At 56.8% G+C, this 22293-nt stretch overlaps 2 protein-coding genes across 5 annotated transcripts; one reads left to right on the top strand and one right to left on the bottom strand.

The window, feature by feature from the left end:
* Nucleotides 1–995: 995 nt before the first annotated feature.
* On the bottom strand, nt 996–9615 carry LOC128592395 (uncharacterized). The gene is made up of 5 exons (XM_053600316.1): nt 9378–9615; nt 8691–9328; nt 7880–8320; nt 7483–7778; nt 996–1362 (listed from the first exon to the last, which is right to left on the bottom strand). The coding sequence occupies exons 1-5, from the start codon at nt 9613–9615 to the stop codon at nt 996–998; spliced, it is 1980 nt and encodes a 659-aa protein (XP_053456291.1).
* Nucleotides 1354–18024, top strand: GATA2 (GATA binding protein 2). 4 transcript variants are annotated; one of them, XM_053599356.1, is made up of 8 exons: nt 1354–4732; nt 5847–5902; nt 6150–6299; nt 10474–10747; nt 11159–11800; nt 13512–13657; nt 15475–15600; nt 16066–18024. In XM_053599356.1, the coding sequence occupies exons 4-8, from the start codon at nt 10519–10521 to the stop codon at nt 16363–16365; spliced, it is 1443 nt and encodes a 480-aa protein (XP_053455331.1). In that variant the 5' UTR covers nt 1354–4732; nt 5847–5902; nt 6150–6299; nt 10474–10518; the 3' UTR covers nt 16366–18024. The 4 variants fall into 4 exon arrangements, with proteins under 4 accessions (XP_053455331.1, XP_053455332.1, XP_053455330.1 ...); XM_053599357.1 differs by lacking the exons at nt 5847–5902; nt 6150–6299; XM_053599355.1 differs by lacking the exons at nt 1354–4732; nt 5847–5902; nt 6150–6299 and adding an exon at nt 9414–9829.
* The last annotated feature ends 4269 nt before the right edge of the window (nt 18025–22293 follow it).

Below are 22293 nucleotides of genomic sequence, written 5' to 3'. Positions count from 1 at the left end.
CTGGGTGATATGGCATCAGCAAAACAAAGCTGCCGCCCCTGTTGAGCCCATCTTCGGTCGGAAGAGACCCCGACCCCCTTCTGCACGGGCCACGCCCACGCAGGCTGCAGGCTCCCGCAGGCCCCACCCAAGACGCCGTGGCCGCCAGGTGGCGCTCTACGCCTGTGCATGCGCCGCAGCCCGGGGGTCGCCGGCCGAGCCACCCATCTCCCGGGCGGGGGAGGGACGGCCGGGCGGGGGCGGGGCCTCCGCCGTAGGTTGTGTGACTTTGGGTTTGACCTGCCTGGAGATTAGCTAATCCTGCCGTATAATAGACTCAGGGGAGATAGGGAAAATGGCTGCGGCGCTATCTACGTCGCCATGGGGACCATCGCGCGCGCGCGTGCGCTCACAGGAGGGGCACGAGTCTGGAAAAATACAGCCTTTGTCGCGGGCGCATGTCACTCAAGGCGGAGGGACCTCAGGCGGCGGGACTCCGGGCTCTCCCGTCGCAGCTCCAGAGCTCCTGCGGGGCGTCCCCAAACTAGTCTGACCACCTTTCTTCCTTCCATACCCCACACTGTTTTCTGTCCCACTCGTGGGACACAACACATCCCGCTCGGTGGCTCCGGCGTCTGTCACACCGCACACACCCTTCTCTGTCGCTTCCCCAGGCTGAAGTGGCCAGGCTGGAGTCCACACACCCAGGTACACAGCCCCCACGTTGGCCCTCTTGCAGCGCACCTGTGTTCACCTGAGCAGAGAGACGCCCAAGGACTCAAACCTCCGTGCGCAGATCCGAGCAGCGCACACCGGCATGAACAATGGCACCTGCACACTCGCCCCTGGCAGCCAAAGGCGCGCACGCAGATGCCCAAATGACCCCCAAACACACCGATAGGTTGGGACTCCTGCACGCACACTACGCGCCCCGGCCGCGCCATTGACGCCGCCTCCTGTGTGCACCTCTGAACCGCCACCTCGAGGGAAGATACCTCGAGGCATTTCCAAAATGTTCACACACGTACCCCTCCACCACGTGTCACCCCCTCGAGTGCAGTACGGTTTCCTGGGTGCAGCCCAAACAGCCTCAAGACCATCTCCGGGCACTCAGCATACATACCCAGCGTGCGCGTGCGTGGGCTGTCACACGTGCCCTCTCTCGTAGCACACTTATTTGATACACCCGCACGCACACCGACATTCCCGTCCACACAGTCCGGTGGCCCCGGCAGGCGGGCGGATGGGGCGGGCACCAGGAACCCGGCGTGCCCCCCGCGGACGGCTATCTGCCTGCCCATCAACGCGCGGATCTGCGGTGGTAAATGATGCATTCGATGGCGGGAGCATTTGTTGTGCGCTCTCTGAAAGGGCTCCGATAATCTGGAAGGCAGAGATAAGGAACACCATTTATTCCGCGGCACTTTGGAAACAATTCCCAGCCCTGTACAACCCCATTCTCGGGTAGCCTCCGGGAGCCGGGCAGATAACGATTGGCTATTCATTATCTTCTCCGGGAACAAAGATTAGCCGGCCGAGATGAAAAATTACCCCGGACAGCGGCGCAGCCCCGCGCAGACCCCCCTGCCTGCCGCCGCCGCCCGCCCCTCGGTCCCCGCCCGGCTCACGGGCTCGGCGCTCACGCCCTGCCCGGCCTGCGCCCGGCCCTCGGCCTCCCTGCGCGCCTTCGCGCTCCATGGCAGAGCCGCGTCTGACTCTTCATCTTGGTCTGTCTGTCCGGCCCAGCCAGCCTTTCCTCCGTGTCCCCACTGTTCTCTCGCTCTCTTTGGGGCCCTTTTCACTTGGCTCTCTTTCGGCTGCACCTCTCTACGCCTTCTCCCTTCCCATCTCTGTCTTCTAGTCTTCCTTTCCTCTCTTCTAACACTTACTTTACTTTTATTCCCACCTCTAATGACCCTTTTGCCACTTTTTAGTTACGTTTCTGTCTGTTCCTGAGTGTCCCCAACCCTGTGCCTCAGACCTTCATTGCTTTTTAAAATCTGTCCTTGGGGCTCCTGGTTTCTTGCCCCTCCCTGTCTCTCCATCCAGCCTACCCCAGAGGGCCCTCATCTCCAGGCCTCTCACCTCCTGCCCTCTCAAGGCTGTACACCTGGCCACAGACCATAGACTGGGAGGTTTCAGCCGGCTCTAACCTGGCTAGCCAGCTCAGTCTAGTGGGCAGGTAGCAGGTGGGGTGGGAGGTGCAAGGTTTGGAAGCCCCCTCTAGGGAAACAGAACAGAACTAGAAAAGGTCCTGGAGACACTCAGACTCTGCCTGCCTCAGGGGGGGTTCTCCCATGCTCCAGGACTGGCCTGCCCACACTCCTCCCCAGGAAGGTCAGGGAGCCTTGGAATGGGGTGGTCTCAGTGAGGCCACCTCATTAGAGCAGTTACTCATCGTGGTGCTGGCAAGGGCAGATAAGCCTTATCAGCTCATCTTCCCCTCCTACAGACAGAAAGTGCCCAAGCAAATGGTACCCCAGAGCTCCACTGGCGGCCTGCCCTGCTGGTTAGGGTGGGGGATCCAAGTGAAGGCACAGACTGTGTCACCCAGTGACACACTCTTCCACAGAGCACAGACGCAGGGTGGCACGGGGCAAGGAAACACACATTTTGAAGATAAAGACATATATACAGATGCCCACACTCCAGGTATAGGGAAAGAAACACCCGCCCTGACACACGTCAATTCACATGGAGCAACACACGGACATGCACATGCTCGGACACATGTCTCTCTCCCGACCATCAGTTCAGAGACACAGTGCTACACGCTACATTGATAAAGACAGGCAGAAAGGCAGACACCCCCTGAAGGCACCTCCAGACAGACAGGCGGACACCAGCCGAAGGCACCTCCAGACAGACAGGCAGACACCCCCTGAAGGCACCTCCAGACAGACAGGTGGACACCAGCCGAAGGCACCTCCAGACAGACAGGCGGACACCAGCCGAAGGCACCTCCAGACAGACAGGTGGACACCAGCCAAAGGCACCTCCAGACAGACAGGCAGACACCAGCAGAAGGCATGTCCAGATAAACAGACACAAACACTCCCTCCCCATAGCCAGCAATAAATAAGCAGAATTATACGCGGACATCCAGACTAATTATAACACATGTCGCTCTCTCACACACACACAAAGTTCAAAGACACGGATACCTAGGCACACACTATTAAAGACACACAGTAACACATACCCAGATGCACACACATGCACACCCCAAACAAACCAATCCACAGGCACAGATAGATACGCACTCACTACACACACCAGGACACACACTAACCTACAAACATTTGGAAATACCCACTCCCCATCACATAATTCACAGACTGATCATCCCATAGATACCCAACCACAGGGACCCTCTCTCCTGCATGCACTTTTGGGGTCATGTCTGAAGTAGCCACACTGTGTCCTATGGCACGATGCATAAACTCTCAGGGACCCACAAGGAAAAGTGGACATACTAGTTTACTCAGTTTGCAGATACTCCTGGGTGCTCACAAATGCAATGCAGTCACCACTAGTCTGGGGACCCATAAAGATGCAAGACAGACCTACTCCCTTTCTGGAACACACCTGAGTACAGACTTTTAATGCAGAGCATTTTCTCTTTGGGCCCAGGCCACTTTAACTCTCCCTGATCTGTTGCACCAGGACTTGGGGTGAGGGGGGTGGGGGAAACTGGCCCGTTACCTTACTTGATAGGAAGTTTGGTTGTACAAGGACTGTATTCTCCTAGCTCATAAACCCAGGAACCTTCTCCGGGTTTGGACTCCTTCACAACCCCTTCCCTTTGCTTCTAAGAACAGTGCCTCCTGCTCCCTGGCTGTGGGGGTCCGCCTGGGATGGGCCAGAGAGACCCCAGAAACTGAACTCCTCAGTGAGGCTGCTCTGGAATTGGGGATTGGAGTGGGGGTGGGGCGGGAAGGAGGGATGCGTCCGCACTTAGCCAAACCAGCCTGGAAGTGAGGGAGCTGTGTGCCAGAGTGTGGAGCTCCACTCAGGAGGGTAGATGTATGTGTGGTGTGACTCCGACGGCCTGTGTGCGGATGTGCACAAAACCACAGTGCACAGAGGTGTGTGTGTGTGCCTGTGAACACGACTGCCAGTGGGTTGAAGGAGCTGCTGGCGTCTGAGTGCGTGTGTCCACGGCTCCTGAGCTTCCCCGGGGAGAGTCTCAGAAGAGAGACATCTCAGGCATTCTGAGCGTGCATCCCAGGGACGAGGGGCGCGCGTGTGTAAGCCCCTGGAAGGGCGGGAGTGGCCTGGAGTGTGGACGAGCAGGGCGTGCGCGCCCGAGCGCTTAGCGGCCCTTAGTCGGCCTGCTGGGCGGCTGAACCGGGTAGACGGGGCGCAGAGACCCAGGCACCCTCCTGCCCTCCCCCTGCGGCGCTCCCGCCCCCTCAAAGTGATGTCGAAATAAAAAGCAGCCGCGCTGCGGCCGGTGGGGGAGGGAGAGGCCGCGAGCACCACCGAGGTAGCTAGGCCGGGGCCGCGGGGGCTCGCCGCTCAAGTCTCTATCTCTTGGCTGCTGTCACCTCCTCCCTAGCCGGCCCCGTCGCCCACCAGGCGGACAGAAGCCGCAGGCTGAGCACCATGCGGCCGCTCCGTGCGGCGGCCGGGCCCTGCTGGTGAGGGCCGCCTACCCGCGCCTGGGGTCCCGCTAACCACACACCTCACCGCGCTCCCAGCTCCGAGGCGGCCCGTCCGCCCGGGGGCGCCGCCCACTGCGCCTCTCCAGGTAAGTTCCCTTCACTCCCACCTGCCTGTCCCGGGCCCTTCCGGTCCCTCGGCTCGCCGGAATCGGAATCGCACAGGTCCGTTTGGCCCTGCGGCCCCTACCTTTAGGGCTCACCCTGGCCCTGCCAGCGGCTTGAACCTCAGGTCATAGGAAGCTAAACCCGGAGGGGGTATCTGAGGGTCTGGGGACAGCAGGCCCGAGGCGGGGCCTCATGCTTTCCCATTTCTCCGAGCCCCGGCATTCTCAGAGCCTCCCAAACAGCCCTCCTCCGGACCCCCGAACTGAGGCCTTTGTCTCGGCCGCCCCCACCCCTGGGCCACGGCGGCGGATGCGTCCGAGCCGGGCCGCCTAGAGGCGGCTGCACCTGCCGGCTGGTCCCGTGCGCCGGCTTTGCGCGGCTTAAGCCGACTCGCTCCTGCTTGCGCCCCCGCGCGCCGCGCCCCGCGGCCCTTTATCCTGTGTGGCTGGGGTGTGGGGTGGGGGACAGCGGCGGTCGGGAAGTTACCCCCCTGCCCCAAGCCGGAGTCGGAATCCGTTTAGCGGGATTTCAATAAGAATGGGGCCGCCGCGGGCTCCAGGATCTGTCGCCGGTTGGCGTAGATCGTGTTCTGGATCTGTCTGGAAACCCGGTAGTTAGAATCTTTCGGCGGTGGTCGGTCTTGAACTCAGTCCGGGTTACCCTCACCGCGAGGGGAAAGGCCCCGCGTTCAGGGCTCCTGGGTGTGGCAGCCGCTCCTTTACCGGAAAACAAGGAAGGAAATTCGTTGTTTTGGAAAAAGCTTCGTCTCCCGGGGTCGGGAACATCTGTCAGGGAGCTCCATTCTGGTCTCCGCAGAAACGTGAACTGAGATTCGTTTATGCGCAGGCAGGATTCGAGAGAACCAGGTAGGGCCAGTGAGGCTGCCAGGGCGTCTGGAGAGCGTTTCCCAGCCGGGTTGACAAATTGCAAACAAATTGCATCTAACGAAACGAATTTACCAGTAGTCATGCCGCGGGGCCACCGGCAGCTCTGAGTAAACTATGGCGTTCCAGGAAGAAGGAGAAACGCGGCTGATTGTCTGCGGGTCTTAGCAGGGTCTAGGAGGGAGACTTAGAACCTGTTTCTTCATATTAGGTGGGCTTTAGAACCTGGTAAGGAGAAACATCCCAGAAGCTCCTCAGTCCTGACAGGTAGGACGTTGGGCTCCAATCTCTATGATTCAAAACAGGGTGGGAGAGAGCAGGGAGGACCAGAGGGGAACTGGTCTTCTGATTTAGGGGCTGGAAGTGAACCCCAAAGAGCAGGAGGGGTTGTTATAGTTGTAGTCCCCCCTCCGGGGCCCCTTCTGGAGGGATGGCTGCTGCCTGAGGTCTGAGGCCTCCACCTAGAGAGGACTTCTGAACCCCTCTTTGTGAAGTGCCCTTGTTTCCTTCCCAGGATCCCTCAAAATTTATTGGCAGTTTGAAGCTGGGAGCCTCTCCTCTGGGAATTAAATCTCTATGGAAGGCAACACTTAAGCAAAGGGGTTTCATTGATGCCTCCCTCCCAGCCCCAAACTGCAGGCCACATAGCTGCCAATAGTAAAAGGTGAGAAGAATTGAGCTACAAAGCGAGGGCAAACTTAAGATCTGGACCACCTGAGATGAACAAGTTTAAACAATGGGTGCAGCCAGGAGAGCTGCGTGGAACTGGGGAGACCTGTGCCTCTCTGAGCTCTGGCCTGAGAACCCTGCCTGGCACTCTAAAACCAGCTGGACCTGCCGTGCCCCCAGCTACCAGACAAAAACACCAGAGGCCACAGGGAGCGTCCTGGGTAGGGTGGGGATTTCCCTAGGTTACTCAAAAAGGGTCTTTAGAAAATTCAGTTTCCTGGTTGACCTCCGCCCCCCTCCCTTCAGAGAAATCTTGTTCCCAGGTAAGGAAAGTGACAGTTTCTTAAAGCTATCAAAGGCAGCAGTCAGCATTTTAACTATGCTGGGAACAAACAAAAAAGTAAAAAGGGGACCTTGTCTCTCTGGAGGTGTTCTGGGGATCCCCAAATCCAAGGCCATAAACTGGGTTAATCTGTTCTCATCGGTCCCTCACATCAGCCCAGAGCCCAGCCGATCCTGGGGCTGCCTGGACCCTCCACTTAGGTCTGCGCTCTGGTGGGAGGGCAGTCTCTCTGGCTTAATGGGCACGGGGCCCTGGTATCAGTCGGTTGGTCTGGCAGCCCCTCGTTTATAGGCTGCTACATGGGGTTTCATTTTTCCTCCCATGCGGGTTCCTTGCTGCCGCCGACGCTGCAGTCCCGCATCCAACGCAGGAACTCTGACCGAGGTGAGGGCTTTAGCCAAGCCGGCCGCCTGTGTGCAGTCAGAGGAAGGCAACCCACAGGCCCTCACAGGACCTGGCAGAACCATCTTTCCCTTTTTTCCTTTACGCCCGGATTTCAGGAAGGGTAGCTGGTTTTGGTCTCTCGAGTCTCCCGGATCTCCAGGGTCTCCCGAGGCCCCTGTTCAAGCATTGCTTAACCACCCTGCTAAGTCCCTCTGCCAGGCGATTTTCTGAGCTGCCGAGCGGGGTAATTAAATTCCCGCTCGAGCTCCGCTCTCCGCCAGGCCGGCGGGCATCGAAGGGCTGACACTTGAGCAGGGGTCCCGGCCGCGCTGGCCGCCTCCACTCCGGCTGTTCCAGAGGGATTGACTAGACGCCTGAGCTCGGTGCTGAAACTGCAGACCCACCTAGAACCGAGGGATTTTTGCCGCGCCTTTGGGAGAAAAAGATTTACCTGCTTTCCCGTGGGCCCCGAGCAGCTACCTCCCTGCGAGCCGAGACGCTGATCGCGGCCTGGCCGGAGGCTTCCGCTGGGCTGCGGCATTCACCGTCCAGCTGCCGGCCACCGGGCGGCCTCCTCCAGCGCTGGGTCCCAGGGTTTGAGCTCGAGTAGGGCAGCCTTGCCAGCTGCCTCCCGGCATTATCCCCGGGGCGCAGTGTCCTTGAGAGGCTCCCGCTAGACTCCGGAGACGACAAAAAGGTTGGAAGCTCCGCGGAGATCTCATTGTATGCGTTGAGAAGAATGATAAGCTAAAGGCGGAGAGAAGTACGGAGAGACAGTGGGCTCCGGCCAGACCGCGCGCGTTTCGGGGCCTGCGAGCCGAGAGGTACGGACACCAGAAACGGCTCACCTGCCTGGCCGGGCTGCGGAGCCCGGTGCCAGTGGAGGGAGGGCTCTCCACCGCGCTCCCGGCCCTGGTGCGCCTTCCCCGGTGGTGCCGGCCTCCTCTGTGCCGAGTGGAGGTGGAGCAGCTCGGGTCCCGTGCGCCCCAGAGCGGAGCGGGGCGGGAGGCGCCGTGGGCAACTCGGGCCGGCGGGTCCCCAACAGCCCGAGACACGCTGGTTACCAGCACTGGGGAACTCTGCGCCCCCCAGCCCCTCGCTTTACCTGCGCTAGGGCCTCGAACAGTCAAACGGACTCCAGACGCAAAGGCAGGAGGAGGCCCCTGCCCCAGCCCAAGCCCCCCTGGGCGCTGTCCAGAGGTGGCCTGGGAGGGGGTGACGGGGTCGCGCCCGCGGAGCTGAGCCCAGCCGGGCGCCCCCCGAGCCGAGGGGACCGAGGGCTTTCCTCCCTCCTCGGATTATTAAAAAGTTCATTTCCTGGTGAATCGGGTGACGTCAGGGGCCCGGCGTCGCGGTGGCGGGGCCGCCCGGCCGGAGTAGCCGCCTCCAGTTACCCAATTACCGACTGTCAATCCTGCCGCCCCTCCCCCACTCTACCGGGGGGCGGCCGGGACCCCAGTCCTGCCCCTGCCACAGACCCACCTGGGCTCCCTCTGGGCGTGTACCCCGGGAGCCGTGGGCCCGGCAAGAGAGAAGGGCTGGAGGACGTTGGGGACTCCCCCATGACTTTGCACCTGTCTAGGTCCCCCCGAATTTCTTTGTGCTGGAGCCCCTCCTGGGCCGTAAGCTCTCTTCAACCTCAGTCTTCCTGGTCTGTACAAAGGAAGGGAGGAAAGAGCTGTGTTTCCCTGGCCCACTCGACCCATAGCGCTGAATCTCCGGGCTGGGTGTGCAGAAGATTGCCAGGTGACTTAGGGGACAGAGTTCTGAGACCACAGCCTCCTCCACCCCAGAGGTCGCCTCGGGGACCTCCGAGGAAAAAAATGCCTCCTCCTGCCCGGAGGCGTCTCCTTTCAGCCGGCGCCGGCGCCAGTCCCGGTCTCCACGGCCTCGCCCCAGGCAATTCGGCCGGTTGGCCCGCAAGGCCACGCCCGGGTAGGGACGCCCCCTCCCCCTCTGTGGAGCCACAGGCCAGGCCACCTCCACTGGGTCATACATGACCCTCAGCAACCGCGTGTCCGAGGCCCAGGTGCCCTCGAGGGCCCTATGGTTCTTGCCCCTCTCGACTCGGCTATTGCTGTCCGCCACTGTCCTCCAAGCTTTCCCACCACCCCCATCCAGCCAGAACCCGAGTTGGAGGAGGGAACGGCCTGAGTGGGTAGTTGCACTGACCACGTTCAGTGGTAAAGAAGGTGGGGCTTCCTCCCAGAGAGTGGAGGGGCTAGGTTGTCCGGGAGAGGACAACCATAGGGTGCGTGGCGCGTGCTCTCGGAGGGGGGCCAGGTTCGTAGTTACTGCTGGGGACGCCCAGAGATTAGAAGGATCCGGGAGTGTTCGCAAGAGTACGTGCAGGGGTTAGTCCGTGGGGTGAGGGTCGCTTGTTTAGGGAGGTGAGCTGGCAGCAGGGGCCGCCGGGAGGGCGCAGGGAGGGGGCCTGCCGGCGGAGGGGGCCGGCCCGAGGGTCAGTCCCGAAGTCCAGCGGTTCGGGAGTTGCGGGCGCAGCCAATGGAAGGCGGAGGCTGGGCGGCGCGCGGTGCTGATTGGCTGGCGCGGGCTTCTTAGGCGTGCGCGGCCCCTGCTTCATGTCTGTGCAGGAGTCGGCAGCTGGCGCCAGGGCGGCCGGACGATGCCGAGGGGCCCGAGCCGGGCGGGCCGGAGGCCGAGGCGCGCGCTACTCCCGGCTCCTACCCCTTGAGTCCCGCCACCCTCCGGACTCGCGGTCCCCGGGCCCTTGGTCCCCCGGGCTCCTGCCAGTGATTCTCATTCTCAACTGCCGCGTCCCTCCCCTCCCTGCGGCGGTGCGTGTGTAAGTTTGGGGCGCGAAATCCTGCTGGGGGCCTGGGACGCTCTTAGCTTTGAGGGATCTCTGCGGAGGCTCAGGGTCGGGGCCAGGCTGTGGGTGACAGCGTTGGTGTGCCAAAGCGAGGGGTCTCGGTTGTGTGGTTTATGACTGCGTCCAAGGGGCTGGCTCTCAGTCCGTGGGACTGCGTGGGTGTGTTTTGGGGGGGGGGGTTTAGGTCAGTATGTGTACCCGGCGTCAGGTGTAGTGGTGTGTGTGTCCCTGGCATCATGTACCCGAGTGGGTATCCGAGCTCCCGTCTCTAACTTTTAGTTTGTGTTCGTGTGTTTACGTGGTGGGGGGGGCATCGTGAGTCTGACTTTAGGGTCGCTCTGTGCTTTGTGGAAGTCACGGGTGTTAGGGTTTGTCCCCACGTGTGACCCCGGTGTACGGGTGTGTAGCTTTGCGACCACAGGTCACCGTGTGGGTGTGCGTGGCTGGATCCCCTCCCCCTGTCTTCCTTTCGTTTTGAGCTGTGCACTTTCCTCCCACCCGGGACTGGTCCTCGCGGAGCACGGTCCGGTGGCGCACAGGACACAGCGTCGGAGACTTTGAAGGTGCCAGGTGCTGGCAGAGCCCCTCATGCCCCTTTCCGTTGCGCAGGTTCGCTGCGGTCTCGGCCCATATCCCCAGCCGCGGCCATTGGCCATGGAGGTGGCACCGGAGCAGCCGCGTTGGATGGCGCACCCCGCGGTGCTGAATGCGCAGCACCCCGACTCGCACCACCCCAGCCTGGCGCACAACTACATGGAGCCCGCTCAGCTGCTGCCTCCCGACGAGGTGGACGTCTTCTTCAACCACCTTGACTCGCAGGGCAACCCCTACTATGCCAACCCAGCCCACGCACGGGCGCGCGTCTCCTACAGCCCGGCGCATGGTGAGCCTGGAGCCCGTGGGTGACTGGGAACCCGGCGTCATGCGCCAGGAGGGGGGTAGAGAGGAGGCCCGGCTGCCTGCTTCCCGGATGTGGGATCCGCAGACTTCTGAGCAGCTGAGAAATTGGGCGGGAAAGGTGGGGGCGGTGTCCCATTGGGGAGGGTCTGGGACCCATAGGCCTGTGAGGGTTCCCTGTAGGGCCTGTCTCCTGGTGTTCCTTCTGTCCCACTTGGTCCTTTTCTTTGGGCTGACATTCCTGATGATTACTGGTTGGGGTGTTGTGTTTCTGGTTTTCTTTGGGGATGGGGTTACTGCTGGTTGTTCTGGGAGTTGTAATCTGGAGCCTGTGTGATAGGGACAAACCCTGGCCCTGCTCTGCCCTGCTCACTCTGACCTCTCCCTCCACCTGCAGCCCGCCTGACTGGAGGACAGATGTGCCGCCCACACTTGTTGCACAGCCCTGGTTTGCCCTGGCTGGACGGGGGCAAAGCGGCCCTCTCTGCAGCTGCTGCACACCACCACAACCCCTGGACCGTGAGCCCTTTCTCCAAGACGCCTCTGCACCCCTCCGCTGCTGGAGGCCCTGGAGGCCCGCTCTCTGTATACCCAGGGGCCGGGGGTGGGAGTGGGGGAGGCAGCGGGAGCTCAGTGGCCTCCCTTACCCCCACTGCAGCCCATTCTGGCTCCCACCTCTTCGGCTTCCCACCCACACCACCCAAAGAAGTGTCTCCAGACCCCAGCACCACAGGGGCTGCCTCCCCAGCCTCCTCTTCTGCAGGGGGTAGTGCAGCCCGAGGGGAGGACAAGGATGGTGTCAAGTACCAGGTGTCACTGACGGAGAGCATGAAGATGGAAAGTGGCAGTCCCCTGCGCCCAGGCCTAGCTGCCATGGGCACCCAGCCTGCCACACACCACCCCATCCCCACCTACCCCTCCTATGTACCGACTGCTGCCCACGACTATGGCAGTGGACTCTTCCACCCTGGAGGCTTCCTGGGTGGCCCAGCCTCCAGCTTCACCCCTAAGCAGCGCAGCAAGGCACGTTCCTGCTCAGGTAAAGGCAGGTGCTGAAACTTCGTGGAAGTGGGGACACTTGTGCCTGTGTGGGAGGGGTGATTTGAAAGAGGGGTTAGTGCTGGTCTCCAGGAATGGGTGATGTTCCTCTCTAATAGTTTGAGATGTTTGAGACCCCAGAATAGGGAGAGGGGATTCTGAAACTTTTGCCATTTTCTTAAGTATTCCTGGTGGCCCCAAAGTTCATGTCCCTTCTCCACTCCTTCCTATCCACCCTCCAAGGTTGGCCGCTGCTGCCAGACCAGAGCACAGAATGGGAATTCCCCCTTCCCCTTCTTGGAGTGAAAATTCAAGCATTCACACATGAGACGTGGGAAGCAAGTCTGTGTGTACCTACGTGTGCATATGTTTATGAATGCGTGTTGTGTACATGTGTCTGAAAGCATGTGTGCATGCTGTGGACACGCCAGAGGTTCTAAACCCTTAAGGAATCTGGTTCTCCAACTCAATTAGTTGGATCTTGGGATTTCAGCAGCTCCTATCTCCTTGGGAGATTTTTCCCTCTAGCAAAATTCCCTGGACCTATCCCTGTTCCTGCCCCCAATGGCATGTCCTTAGTTCTGCCTCCCTCAAAGGTGGAGTAAGGGGCTGAAACCACAGGTGCCCCCGCCCCTTTGCCCGCAGCAGTTGGCTGGGGCCAGCTGGGTTTGTCCAAGAACCTGGCGGGCGAGCAGAAACCCAGAAACCCATGACTAGCCCAGAAAGTCCTGCTGTCCATGCTTTGTTCCCGACCTCTGTGGGCCAGGGAGAGAGAAGATTTTAAAACTTTCACTGCTAAGTCCAGGAGCAACCTTCTTTTGCCGGTATATACTATATTTTAGTTTAAACTAAATGGAGAACTTCTTTGGGTAACGTGAAGCTAAGGCAGTTGCCCTGCTGCCGCTGGCGCCAGGGACAGCATCCACTTTATCCCTGGCCCGTCCTGGTTCGGCTCAGGCCAGCCAGTTTACGTTTGCTCAGTCCACCTTTGCTCAGTCCTGTCTCTTAAGTTTGTTTTGCATTTTATTTGAATTCCAGATGGCCTTTTAGCAAAAAAAAAAAAAAAAAAAAACCCAAAACAGAAAAACAAGGCCACTTAGTCTAAAAACGAAAGGGCTTATTATTTATTTTATTTTAAAGAAGAACAATTTTGATTGGTGTCCAGGACTGAATTCTAGGGCTTTAGTGGAAGGGGGGGAGGGAAGTTGGGGAGAAAGAAGATAATGACCCTAGGGCGAGAGCAGAGACACAGTGGAGGCTGAGGGTGCCGAATGTGGGAGAAAATTTTTGGAGATGGGAGCCACAGTTGGGGGGAAAGGAGAGACAAAAGAAAAGAGGGAAACTAGAACAGGCCGGAGAGGGAGGGAGAGAGCCCCCGGGCCCAGCCAGGTCGAGCTTGGTGGCTCCTGCCACCTGGTTGCCCTTAGCAAAGTTTGCAGTAAATATCCATTCCCTGTCACTCCAGAATCCCTGGGGTCTTGCCCCACTCCCTATCTCCTTCCTCGTTTCCATTCCTTCCCTAGAGAATTTAAATTGGGGGGGTGGGTGTGGTGGCCTCAAAGGCCTCCCTGTGTCCTTCCTGCCTGGGGCTGAGACAAAAAGTCACCCCTGGTTCAGCCCAGCAAACCTCACGGACCTCGTGCCTGGGGGGTAACTACCCCTGTGACTTCTTTAGTTAAGCAGGCCCCGCATCTGTCCTTGTCCCCCTCCAGAAGGCCGGGAGTGTGTCAACTGTGGGGCCACAGCCACCCCTCTCTGGCGGCGGGACGGCACCGGCCACTACCTGTGTAACGCCTGTGGCCTCTACCACAAGATGAACGGGCAGAACCGGCCGCTCATTAAGCCCAAGCGGAGACTGGTAAGAGCTGAGCAGGCTCCAGTGGCAGGCTGTGTGGGGGCTGGCAGTTAATTAAGGGAAAAGAAAAACCCTTCAAATGTAGATGTTTTACCACTTGAAATTCTCTTTTATCATTAAAAGCACTCGGGTATCCATTGGGGGCCCCTCTTCTTTCTGGCCAGATTCTTTCAGGCTAGACTTCTTCATCCGCCCACCAGGTACCCTGGTGCCACCCCGTGCAGGGATCCCCAAAGTTGAGTGTCTCATCGCCCAGCTCCCGACCTCTGGCTTCTGTTTAACTCTTTTTAAAAATAGGGCCCTGGAGTACTTTTCCTTGTGGCTGGCTCTGGGCGGCCCTCCCCCGTCCCCCCTCACAATCTCCTTGCACTTATTTAAATAAAACACACACACCAGCCACCAAAAAAACCTGCCCTTTATTATTTTTCCATGGAGTCACCTATACTGTGTATTTTCATTTGAGTGATTAAAAAAAAATGCCCTTTCGGATCTCCTGCCGGAGTTTCCTATCCGGACATCTGCAGCCTGAAGATAAGGAAACTTCGTGTATCTGTTTCCGGACTCCGCGAGTTTGTAGAGTCTCCTCGGCTCAGTCCTGCCTCTCACTGGGCTGTTTTGAAATTTCTAATACCCTCCACTCTGCAAATAATGCGTAAAATGCTAAGAATAATAAATATATTTTTTCAGGGAGAAGTGATTTATGAGGCTTAAATTGTTCCCCGCTTTGGGGGCCCTTTTTCTCCCTGTGGAGTGAGGGCGGGGTGAGGGCCGGGTGGGGGTAGGGGTGGCCCACACGCTGTTGGCCCCTGAGTCAGAATTCCAGCTTCAGGCTGCTTACTCACCCTTCCACCCCACCCTGCGGCTGCAATCCCTCTGCCCCTTCTGTGACCAAGTTCGCCGTAGCTATTCCAGACTCTGTTGGCCTCAGCACCCCCCTTCCCATCTGGCTTTTGCGAACCAGCCTGTGGTTCTCTGGGAAGTATGGGGGAACTTGTTGTGTGACTGTGGGTGGTGCTGGTGGGGCCAGGAGAGGGGCTCTGCTTCCTTGGGTAAAGGCGTCCTCTCAGCTCCTTTCTCCAGGGACCAGACGCTCATTTCCATATCCCATCTCTGCCTGGCATTTACTGAGGGACTCAGGGGGGCTGGATAGGTGGGCCAGCTGGAAGGATGGGAACGTCAGCATCTGTACTGTCCACTGTGGGAGCCCTTGGCTGAAGATTGGCTTGAATTATAGCTAGTACAGCCCAGGGAACTGAAGTTCTGATGTTATTAACTTGTTAAATCTAATGCAAACAGCTGCATGGCGCAAGTGGCTACTATTTCAGACAGTATAGCTCTGCACACTGTAAACCTGGTGTTTTACATCCCCCTTCCCTGCCCTGACCCTGGGGCCACTGACTCCCCAGGATTATGGATTTTGAGAGGAGTCCTGCAGGAAGAGAAAGGAAGGGCCCAGGGGCTTTGGGGGAATGGATCCAGCTTGGCCTCAGGGTGCCTCTCCTGGGCCTTGGTCTCCCTGTTTATGGAGCTGGATAGCAGGGCACTTGGGGGAAGTAGCTAATTCTCCTTTCTAGCTTTTATAATTTCATTGATTGGAAGATCAGGCTTCTGAGAGTTCTCTATTCTGAGGTTCTGTGATTCTCAACTTGTTCAGTTCTTTAATTCTAAAATTCCACGATTCTGAGACACCTTGATTCCCCATGAGATTTACCGCTCCTTGGCTGAGTTGGTGGGGGCAGGGCTGGGGCTGGAGGAGGATCAGGAGGGAGTTTGAGGTGGGCGTGGGAGCTCAGCCTGCTGATGCTGCCCTTCCCTCCCAGTCCGCCGCCAGAAGAGCTGGCACCTGTTGTGCGAATTGTCAGACGACAACCACCACCTTATGGCGCCGGAACGCCAATGGGGACCCTGTCTGCAATGCCTGTGGCCTCTACTACAAGCTGCACAATGTGAGTGCGCCCCGCCCCTCCCTTGGGACCTCTGCTCTTTGTGCTGCCAGGCAAGAGGCCCCAGCCCCAGTATCCAGCTTGGCTTGGCTTGGAAAGCCGCTGTGTCTGCCTGCAGGGCAAGACCTGAGCACCAGAAGGGCTTCCCATAAGAGGGGGGTGCCTGCCTCTGTCAGGAGGTGAAGCTGACTGGAGCAGGGCCCAGAGGGTCTAGGGATAAACAAGTTGGAGGAGGATTTCAGTTGTTTGGATGGGAGCAGTGCTGGTATTTAGGGTGCAGGAGCCAGGGAGGCAGTCCCATGCACTGAAAACTGCCCTTCCGGAAGTGGTGATAGTGCCGCAAGGAGGCAGGGGAGGTTGGGAGAGCTCCAGGGGACCCTGAAGCCAGGCCTGCCTCTGCACCAGGGTGTGGGGGATCTTCCCAGGGGGAGAGAATCGACCCTCTGAAAGCATCGTGGTGGCTTCTAGGTTAACAGGCCTCTGACCATGAAGAAGGAAGGCATCCAGACCCGGAACCGGAAGATGTCCAGTAAGTCCAAGAAGAGCAAGAAGGGGCCAGAGTGCTTCGAGGAGCTGTCCAAGTGCATGCAGGAGAAGTCTGCCCCCTTCAGCGCCGCCGCCCTGGCCGGACACATGGCACCTGTGGGCCACCTCCCACCCTTCAGCCACTCAGGACACATCTTGCCCACCCCGACGCCCATCCACCCTTCTTCCAGCCTCTCCTTCGGCCACCCTCACCCATCCAGCATGGTGACCGCCATGGGCTAGGGACAGCCTTCCACGGAACAGTCAGACGGATATCGAGGAGGGCAGCTGGTGGAGCCAGGCCTGACACTCCCAACACGGGTGGACCAAACCTTTAGCTGCACACCCTTCCCAAAGACTGACATCACTCCTGTCAGCCCTGCCAGAGCCAGCGCCTCCTCTTCTGGGAGGCCGCCTCATCAGCCTGCCGACAGTTACTGTGAATATCCCTAACTGGGCCGAGAGGCTGCCTTCTCACCTACTGCTGGCCAGGTGGGGTTCTTTCATGGACAGTTGTTTGGAAAGCGAAAAGGACAACTTTATGAAGAGAAAAGGAGGGGACAGAGGACAGACGAAGGCAACCGTTGTTCGAAGGCAAAAGGAGTAGGCAAAAAAATAATTTATTCTGCTCTTCTTTCTAATAAGGACTTGGAGACTTGGAGGTCTGAGCTGTCCTGAGTTCTCCTGGTTCTTCCTTGGGCCTGATTGCCACTTGGTCAGTCTGCTGACCAGGGCTCTGGGGGGCGGATCTGGGGGACCTCAGCCCGCACCCCTTTTCCTCTGGCTTTCCTCTCTGAAACAGCTGAACTGCAGGCTGTGCTGAGCCAAGGCCAGAGGGGCCTGAAGCCTGGGGAGGGTGAGCTGGTGCCTGCCCTGATGGGCTGGGCCCTGGAGGGCAGAGACAATCATGGGCAGTCCTGCGCAGATTCCCAGGCCAGGGCTGGGTCACAGGAAGGAAACAACATTTTCTTGAAAGGGGAAACGTCTCCCAGATTGCTCCCTTGGCTTTGTGGCTGAAGCTTGTATGACTGTGTCCCCTTAACTGACCTAAGCCACAGCCTGTCTTTGCCAGGTGGACCCCTGTAAATACATCCTTTTTCTGCTTACCCGGCACCTCCTCCCCTCCCACTCTGAGATAAAAGAAAAAATACTAAAAACAAAGTGAAACAACTGCATAAGTTTAACTCACCGATGAGTTAGTTGTTTTATTTTTAAGCTCTTTTTGGTTCCAGTCAATTGTATGTTACCACGAAAGCTCTGCTACGTACGGAAAGGAATAAAACCTACAAACCGAGGTTGGAACTTTGCAATTATTTGTGGAAAAGTTCCTGGATATCACAGCCCCAAAAAACGAAAGCTGGAGGCCGAGGAGGGGCCTCTGCTGCTCTGCGTTTTCAGGGGCTGGTTGGGTTTGCTGGCCTGGCAGGAGCTGGGGCCGGTCAGGACAGGGCTGAGGGAGAGGCCCTGTGCCTGCTGGAGTCCCTGAGTCTGCTTTACTGTGGCTGTCTGGATCCTTCCCAAGGTACAGCTGTACATAAATGAGTCCTGAGCTTAGATTCTGTATGCGGTGATGGCGGAGTGCGGTGGCCGGCGGGGGCGGGGGGCCCTGGCCTGGGAAGAAGATTGTGCTGATGTAGTCGACCAAGTGCAATATGGGCAGACGATCACTGCGGGGAGCACCACAGGCAGAAGTAACTTATTTTGTACTAGTATCTGCATAAAAAAAAGAATTGGCAGTATTTTCTGTTTTTATGTTTTATTTGGCTTGTTTTATTTTGGATTAGTGAACTAAGTTATTGTTAATTATGTACAACATTTATATATTGTCTGTAAAAATTGTATGTTATCCTCCTATTCCTTTAAAGTGAATACTGTTAAGAATAATAAAATACTTTTTGTGAATGACGCTGGCCTCTCTCATGGGCTTCCGGGGCTGCCAGGTCTGGGACGTGAAACTAGGCAGTCAGGTAGCATTGCTCCCGCTGCTGGGAAGTTTGGAGGGGAGGGCTCCTGGAATAGGGATGGGCCATTCTGGTCTGCATCTGGTCTTGCCACTGACAACCTGGCCGTCCTCCGTTAGATAGCTTCCTCTTTGTCATATCATCAGGGGTCATCGTGCAGGATGGATACTGGGGAGGTGCAGGGAGGCTGTGGTTTCTCCAGCCTTTGGTCCATACCCTGATTCCTTTCCTGAGGATTCAACCAGGTTCCCATGGGGACTTTGGCAGAACCCAGCAAGAACTGGGTCCACCCCATCCTCTTCCTTCCAGATGTTGATCAGTGCTGGCTGCTGAGATGCCTGGTCTTCAATATTCCTGTTCATTGACAATCTTGATCACCAATGTCTTTGATCACTGATGTCATTGATCTATGTCATCTTTGATCAGTGATGTTGGTCATTAGTAAAAACCACTACAACTGATATTGCTGATCAATGACATGTCTGATCAGGAGAGCTTGATCGCTAATTAATCACCAATATTTCATCAAAGCTTCTGCTCAATGATGTATCTGATTACTGACATCTTCAAAATGTGGTTGCCCACGTCCCAGGTACCTGTCTCTGCTTGTCTTATTGCATACCTGATCACAAATATCTTCTCATCATGTTTCTGATCATCAATGCACCTGGTCACTGATGTCTTGCGTCATCAATGGTATGATCACTGGTGTCACTGATGAGTGTTTTTTCTAGAGCAGATCATTCACATGTGATCTCTGGCACCTCCTGTCATACTGTTTCTCATCACCAACATTTCTTTTAACAGTGTATGTCTCTGGTAGCACCTGTAGCTCAGTGGGTAGGGTGCCAGCCACATACCCCAAGGATGATGGGTTCGAACCTGGCCTGCAGCCAGCTAAACAACAATGACAACTGTAACAAAAAAATAGCCGGGCATTGTGGCAGGCACCTGTAGTCCCAGCTACTCAGAAGGCTGAGTCAAGAGAATCGCTTAAGCCCAAGGGTTAGAGGTTGCTGTGAGCTGTGATGCTACTGCATTCTACTGAGGAGGACATAGTGAAACTCTGTCTCAAAAACAAACAAACAAACAAAAAAACCAGTGTATGTCTCTGACCAGCTATATGCCTGATCATAGGATCTTCTCACCACAAATGTTCTGTCAACGTGGTCACCAGCAATTCTTTCATTAAGCTCTCTTCTGACACGAGTCTCTGATGCTCAACATCAGTGATCATTGAATCATCTTTTATTTATTTATTTATTTTATTGTTGGGGATTCATTGAGGGTACAATAAGTCTCTTGACGAGCAGTGTTACTGTTTTCCAAAATCCCGTACACCTCTGGTCATTGGTGTCATATCACAAATGTCTTCGACCACCAAAGCCTCTAATCATTGATGCTTCTAGTCATCAATGCCCTCTCTTCACCAAGCTCTCCAGTCACTAAATCTGACCACCAGTGCCTCCCGAACCGTTGATCATCAAGGGCAGGAACCAAATGCTTTCATCACCAATGCTCCTGGTAACTCGCAGCCTCAGGCACCCAGGCCTCCATAAATGATTAATGACATATCTGATCAGTGATAATTCTGATCACAGAGACCTCTGAGTACTGCCTCCTGATGGTCAGGGTATGACCAGGTCCCTTTCTGAGAATCTTCTGATGACTCCGTTGTTCCTAATTACAAGTCATTCTAATTATATACCATATATGGTATCTTTTTTTAGAGACAGAGTCTCACTTTATCACCCTCAGTAGAGTGCCATAGCATCACAGCTCGCAGCAAACAACCTCCAACTTCTGGGTTCAGGTGATTCTCCCTCCTCAGCCTCCTGAGCAGCTGGGAACACAGGCGCCCGCCACAATGCCCGGCCATTTTTTTTGTTGCAGTTCGGCCGGGGCCGGGCCTGAACCCACCACTCTTGGTATATGGGTCCAGCGCCCTACCCACTGAGCCACAGGTGCCGCCCATCATATGGTATCTTTTAATCTTAATCATCATCATCTCCGATCACCTGGATGTCTATTCAATGGAGTCCCTGATGGACTTTTTTTTTTTTTTTTTTTTTTGGAGACAGAGTCTCACTTTATCACCCTTTGTAGAGTGCCATGGTGTCACAGCTCACAGCAACCTCCAACTCCTGGGCTTAGGCAATTCTCTTGCCTCAGCTTCCCGAGTAGCTGGGACTACAGGTGCCACCCTCGGTATATGGGGTCAGCACCCTACTCACTGAGCCACAGGCGCCGCACCCTTGATAACTATTATTTCTGATTGCCACTGTCCTTGTTCCTTGACAGCCCTGACGTCCACCTAGTCCAGGAGGTTTTAAAAAATTTTCCCATATCTGGCTGCTGGAACTGGTAGGTGCTTTGCTTAGAACTGGGGAGGCCAGTAGCTGGTCCTGGGTGCCCCAGCCCATCTGTACAGACTCCGAGGCCGACACTCCTGTGTGCCACCACCAGCCTCTCCGTGTTCTTCTCTGTAGACACGGAGAACAGCCAGGAACCAACCTGGGGCTTAGCTGGGCAGGCGTTTCCCTCCCTACTGATGCATAGTAACCCTAGGGCTCCCATGCCTCCTCAACAGTTTCCCTCCCTCCCCCCAAAGCTCCAGAGCATTCTGGCCTCTTCTCCTCCTGCCAGCTAAGTGGGCATGCTGCAGGATGATTGTGTGTTTGCGTGACCATGTACTTGAGGGTGCACGTGTGCATGCCTGCTGAACACTTCCTATAAGCCAGCACTGTTGCAGACATGGGGGCTACATCAGTGAATACCATGAATGAGAATTCCTACCCTTGAGGAGCTTACAGCCCAGTCATTAAGTATGATAATGACTTTACTTGACCCTGGGCAAACTATCCTCCTTGCCTGGCCCAAAGGCCAGAGTCCAAAGGCAGTATCTGGGGTCCACAGTTTAGAGCTGAGAACTATGGCCTAGAACCCAGGAACCAGGTACCACAGCCCCCTGCCCAGAACTCATGAACCTAGGGTTCAAAACAGAGCACAAAGCCTGGACCCTCAAATCTAGAACCTGTATCTTAAGAGTTCAGAATCCCAAACATCATGAACTCTGAACCTGGGGCCCAGATACCAGACCTCAGAATCCAGGTCTCAGGTTGTGGAGCCCAGATCCACGTAGCTGTAGGACCTCAAACCCACAACCTACAGCTCAGAGCTCAGAACACATAACTCAGCACCAAGGACTAGGATCTAGGTCCCAGGGCCTAGGAACCCACATCCAGAACCTAGAACTTGTCTCAGCACCTGAGGAGTCAGAACCCAGAGCCCATAACTCAGAATGACCTATAGAAGAGGCTCCCCTTGCTACTTCCTTCTCCTGGACTTTCTTCCTTCCTCCTGTCCACCCAGTGCCAGGCACTGTTGTGGGTGCTGAGGGGCAGCCAGCCAGCAGGAAGCAAGTGGATGAGTGGGTCTCTTCTCCTGGCAATGCCAGCCTAAGAAAGCAGGGACAGGGTCTTGTCCTTGTCATGTGGCCTGCACCTCTCCCTGTTCTGGGTGGGGGCTTCCCTACGTCTGTTGAGAAGATTCATTCATTTACCCCACAAATGTTTATTGATCCCATTTGTTCCTGTTTGGGTGGGGAATGACACACAGAGACTCTTGCTCTGGTGACAAGCTAATGCCACTCACTGCCAGGAAATTCTTGGAGGGCAGGGGCTGTTGCTGACAAGGAGGCCATAGTTGGAGCAGGGAGAGGGTGGGGGTGAGCATACTGAGTTGGGAGATGGGGTGAGGGCCCCAGGTTCGAGTCCCAGAAATTCACTTCAGGACAACAGAACTAGGTTCAGGAGCTCCTGTCTCTTAGCGACTGTCCCCTCCTCTTCTAACAGTGACACTTGCTGCCCAGAGTCATTGTGCAGGGTAAACCGTTTCGGTTTTGTGGCCACATAACACCCAGGCAGGGCTGGGCGTGCAGGCCAGGTGCCACAGTGGCTGGATTGGGCAGGCTATGGTGGCTTCAATGATGTTGTAGGGCCTGGCACTAGGATGGCCAGGTGGGGTTGGCCTTTGGTCCATCCATTTCCATCCCAAAGCGGGTGGGGCTGGCTGGCTTGCTGGGCACCCTTCCTCCCTTCCTCTTAATGGGAACACTTACAGGCCTGGCTTCTTAACCCCATTTTCTTTTCTTTTCTTTTTTTTTTTGAGACAGAGTCCCATTATGTTGCCCTCGGTAGAGTGCTGTGGT

Source organism: Nycticebus coucang, chromosome 8 (assembly GCF_027406575.1).
Source record: "Nycticebus coucang isolate mNycCou1 chromosome 8, mNycCou1.pri, whole genome shotgun sequence".
Lineage (NCBI taxonomy): Eukaryota > Metazoa > Chordata > Mammalia > Primates > Lorisidae > Nycticebus > Nycticebus coucang.
Note: the sequence above shows the minus strand (reverse complement) of the source record. Positions and strands in the feature narration are given on the sequence as shown.